The 4,704-nt window shown below is 43.0% G+C and overlaps 1 protein-coding gene across 1 annotated transcript; it reads left to right on the top strand.

The window, feature by feature from the left end:
* The first annotated feature begins 4 nt into the window (after positions 1–4).
* Positions 5–4,427, top strand: ZBTB8B (zinc finger and BTB domain containing 8B). Its single transcript, XM_009709322.1, has 3 exons — positions 5–950; positions 3,610–3,779; positions 4,110–4,427. Exons 1-3 carry the CDS (start codon positions 5–7, stop codon positions 4,425–4,427), a joined length of 1,434 nt encoding a protein of 477 aa, XP_009707624.1.
* Positions 4,428–4,704: the final 277 nt, after the last annotated feature.

Raw genomic sequence — 4,704 nt, 5'->3', positions numbered from 1 at the left:
AGCAATGGAGATGCAGTCGTACTACACCAAGCTTTTGGGAGAGCTCAACGAGCAACGCAAGAGGGACTTCTTCTGCGACTGCAGCATTATCGTGGAGGGCAGGATCTTCAAAGCGCACAAAAACATTTTGTTCGCCAACAGCGGCTATTTCCGAGCCCTGCTGATTCACTACATCCAAGACAGCGGACGCCACAGCACCGCCTCTCTGGACATTGTCACCTCGGAGGCCTTCTCCATCATCCTAGATTTCCTTTATTCCGGGAAGCTAGATCTCTGCGGGGAAAATGTTATCGAGGTGATGTCTGCGGCTAGCTATTTGCAGATGACCGATGTGGTCAACTTCTGCAAAACGTATATAAGGTCATCGTTAGATATTTGCAGGAAAATAGAGAGAGAGGCCGCTTTCTATCAGGCTGATAGTGGGAGCGCTAGTTCTGCGAGAGAGGGCACCTCATACAGCTCAAAGAGCCAGTGCTCTGCCTCTGTCTCTTCCCTGCAGGAAAAGGAAAGGATTTTGGATTGCCAGAGAGACCCTCCCTGCGGTGAATGCAGCAGCTGCCATCCCCTGGAGCTCGTGGTCAGAGACCCCGTAAGCAGCGACTCTCCAGACGATGTTAATTCTTCACTGCCCAAGGGGGTGGAACCCAAAGTAGAGTTTGACTCGGATGAAGTAGAGGTAGAAGTGGGTGAACGGCTGCCACAGTATCCACCTCCGTTGTCCCTCGAGCAGATGGAAGAAGGACTGCATGGCGGGCAGGCGATGGACCTGGCCTGCAATAACTATCATATGAAACAATTTCTAGAGGCCCTGTTGCGCAACAGCTCAGCTCAGAGAAAGGATGATGTGGTTCATCACTTTGTCCGGGGCTTTGAGGGTAGGCCAGAGGATGCAGGGGTAGCCATGAGTTCCATGATGGACATTCACAGCGACTGGTATGGTGAGGACACAGGTGAGAGGACTCCAGGGGGGTGTAGTCTGTATAATGGAGGAGGAAACTGCTTAGTTGTGTGACTTCCTTTGTTACTCTTGTTCTTGTTCAGGAATATATTGCTGAATATTATACCGTAGCAAAATAAACTATTGTTCTGGACTTCAAAAGAAAGCTGTACTCATTTATTCAGTGCAGCATTTGGGAGGTAAGTATTTCTAACAGCTTTCACAGTCGTCTTTTTGAAACAGATGCTGGAGCTTGCTGTTGGTGATGCTGCTTTAATAAACAGTCTCATTCGGGACCTTGTTGAATGGCAGGCGAATTTTTAAAAAGAACCTTCCTCTCACAACGTTAGTGTTACAAAGAGCAATCAGAAAGATAAGTTGAGCTGCCACAAGAGGGATCTGCTGTAGAACCTGACAGAGCAGAAGTAGCTTATTCCACTGGAGCTCCTGCCAGCGCATCAGTTGCTGGATGATAGTCTGTTTGCTGTACTTACTTTGAACTTCAGAAGGGCAGAAATCAGTTTTATTTAATACCAAGTGATACCTAGTCAAGAGCACTGAAAGCTTTAAACTCTGTGGTATTGCCTAAAGACGAGACTTAACTTTTACCTCTAGAGGCGGACTCGGCTTTCACCTGCTGGTCACCTGAGGTTCCACTGCCTTCCCAAGCCCAGCGCCTGTTGGGATGTCTCATGCCGGCAGGAATATCTCCCAGCAGCAGTGTCAGGAACCTGGAGAAGAAGATGGTCATGTCCATATGTGTTTCTCCTGAAGGGGACAATAAGGATTTGGGCATTTTTATCTGCTTACGGTAGTGTTGGCACACAGCCTGTGTCATCCAAACTGCCTTACGAAGACGGGAGGTGGCTCTGACAAATGCTGCAAGTGCCGTAGCTGTTCAGGATGTGACAAAGGCAATAATGGTGTGAGCAACAGACAGGAAATCTTTCACTGGATATTCTACTCTAGATAGCAAGCTTACATTCATGTTATTTCCAGCTCAAGCATGCATGTGTGATCTCAAAGCCAATAAAACCAATATATTCTCTCACTGCTTTAATATAAGGAATCTGATAAAATCACAAATCCAGTCTTAACAGTCACCAAAAGACTAAAGTTATCATAACAGTGTGCTGTCACCAGATCCTGCCTGTGGTTTTTGACATGTAGCAAGGCAAAAGCATCTAACACACAAACTTCGCTTACTTTTTTCTCTCTTAAAATCTTCAGACTGGTAATGAATCATTATGCTTCTAGAATTTGATAGAGAACAAAAGGGTGTTATGACAACATATTAGAAATGTTAATGCTGGATGTGCTTTAAATAGTCGGTAAAAAAACCCAAACCTTGCATTCGGTTATGTTTCTCTGCTAAAACTGGACATTGTAAGCATTTAGTAGAATGGAAGTATCTCTTCTCAGCTTTTAGTGGTCCTGCTGTGTTAGCATTTTCACAAGACACCAGGAATGAGAAATACAAAGTCCTGATAAAAGAATGGTTCTCTCGTGCATTCAGGCTGACAGATGAGATAAATGCCATTTACTTTCAAGTGTCCACATCTGTTGCAGTCATCCTAGTCCCCTTCACAGCTGATGGAGCGTAAACGGGCATCTCTAGAGAAGCAATGCAAGTCTAAGAACTGGTTTTTTTTTTTTTTAAACAGAGCTCTAAATGTCCAGCGGGATTAGCAATACCTTGTGAAGGTCCAAAATTGGGTGAGACTAATTTCACTTGATAGTCACATGTTAATACTAGACACTCCTTTTTTTGAGACTGGATTTGACAAACCTTAGTAGAAGGAACATTCTACAGCCCCACCTGCTTTGGTGTAACTGTTAAAGAGCTTAAGGCTTGATATGCAAACACTCCCCTGAACCAGTACCTGAAAGAGGGAAAACTAATCTTTTAGTATAACCTCTCAACTTTTCTGCTGGAAAGCAAGCTCCGATCTGGGCTGATACTGAAAAACTTGGCAATACCCATGTTTATGTAAAATGTGATCTTCAAATTTAGTTCTCTCTTTTTGCATCTGACCATAAATTACGTATTACTTGCGTGCATATAGTTTGATTTTAGGAAAAGTAAAATACTATCAGCACATGTATTGGAGTCCTTCATCTTGTTATTACCAATAGAAAGGCTAAAGTGAATGGCAGTAGAAACAAGCATGCATATTTTTAGATGGGTTCCCCACACCTAAATTTATGCACTTTGTAAAAGCACATGGTAAACATTGCACTACTTCTACCTGCAATTTCTGTTAAATATTTTAGTTTCTCATGCTGTTTAACAGTAATGGTATCTTAAAAAAAAGAAAGTATCTATGGCTGAGAGAGTGCAGAGACCCTACTGCACTAAAATAAAATTTTTGGGACCTAATTAAATGGCTTCTGAAAATAACATTAATTTGGTTTTCTGCTGTGAGCCAACTCCCTTAGAGTATCAGCCATGTGAGTATAGGCAGGCTGCTTTTCAATGGACTTGATCATCTGCAGCTGCATGAATGTCTTCTGAAATTGCACAACCTACAGACATTCCAGGTAAGCCAAACTCAACGAGAGGGGAAAGTGCAATTATCTTGACTCAGATTTGCAGCAAGGAGGATAAGAAGCCAACATAGCTAATGTTGGTGAACTGCCTAATCTAATGCCTTGTGTTTTTTTTCCAAAAGGTGATGTGTTAGTTGTGCCAATCAAGCTTCACAAGTGTCCGTTCTTTTTTAAGCAGAAAGGAATACTAAAACGGCACATTCGCTCTCACACAGGTGAGAGACCCTACCCCTGTGAGACGTGTGGGAAACGTTTCACGCGGCAGGAACACCTTCGGAGTCATGCTTTAAGTGTAAGTTCAAAAGATTGTATCTATCAGGAAATTTTTAAAAGTTTTGGGCGTTTCCCAATCGTATTTCCCAAAATGTGTTGGACAAAATGATTGTTGCCAATGTGAGAGAAACTTTTCTAATAATAAGTTTAAGCCACTGATATTTGGTTCATTCGTACTTATGTAGCCCCAAATCTTTGTCACTGGAAATGTGATGGGATCATCTGCCCTTTAGCTTAATTGTAGATGCTTTTCTGTTCTAGGAATACATGCAAACTAGCACCCCAGAAAGAGCTAAAGCAAGAAGGCAGATTGCCTTTTTTTACCATAGTGTTTTATTTTGGACTTCAGGTGCACCGATCAAACAAGCCCATTATCTGTAAAGGCTGCAGGAGAACATTCACAAGTAGCCTGTCTCAAGGATTACGACGCTTTGGCTTGTGCGACAGCTGCACCTGCGTGACCACTACGCACGAGGACTCAATGCCCATTAACCTCAGCCTAATGGAACCTTCATCAGAAGGCCAAGAAAAGGGTGATGCTGATAACGATTGGCCCATATATGTGGAGTCTGGAGAGGAAAACGATCCAGCTGATGATGATGATGCTGATGGTGATGACAAGCAGGAAATCCACAGGAGTTTATCAGACCGAGAAACACTTATGTAGCAGTGAGAACAGAGCGGGAGCATTTAAAGTATCTCCCTGACACTGGTTGGTCTGCAACAGAAAATTGCTGTTTTGCCCAATTAGTGAGACTGTGCTGGTTTTTATTATTCTGTTTTTTAATAGAACTGAGTGGGGAGAATTGGAATTTTTAATACTTTTCAGTGCTGTGCACCAGAAATCTCTGAAGAATCTTCTCTCTGAGGTTCACAGAGGTTGTACTTGAGCAATTTCCAGTGGTGTCTCTGCCTCCTAGTTTTGATTTTGCAGGTGGAACATC

The sequence above is a fragment of the Cariama cristata genome, unplaced genomic scaffold, assembly GCF_000690535.1.
Source record: "Cariama cristata isolate BGI_N322 unplaced genomic scaffold, ASM69053v1 scaffold4211, whole genome shotgun sequence".
Taxonomy (NCBI): Eukaryota; Metazoa; Chordata; class Aves; order Cariamiformes; family Cariamidae; genus Cariama; species Cariama cristata.
The sequence above is the reverse complement of the archived record's forward strand: the minus strand, read 5'-3'. Positions and strand labels throughout refer to the sequence as shown.

Bases quoted from the DNA above. Each gene is read 5' to 3' on its own strand.
- ZBTB8B (XM_009709322.1), top strand. From the start codon at position 5: ATGGAGATGCAGTCGTACTACACCAAGCTTTTGGGAGAGCTCAACGAG. The intron at 951-3,609 runs GTGAGAGGACTC...TTTTTCCAAAAG, and splicing joins CTGGTATGGTGAGGACACAG to GTGATGTGTTAGTTGTGCCA. The intron at 3,780-4,109 runs GTAAGTTCAAAA...TTTGGACTTCAG, and splicing joins TTCGGAGTCATGCTTTAAGT to GTGCACCGATCAAACAAGCC.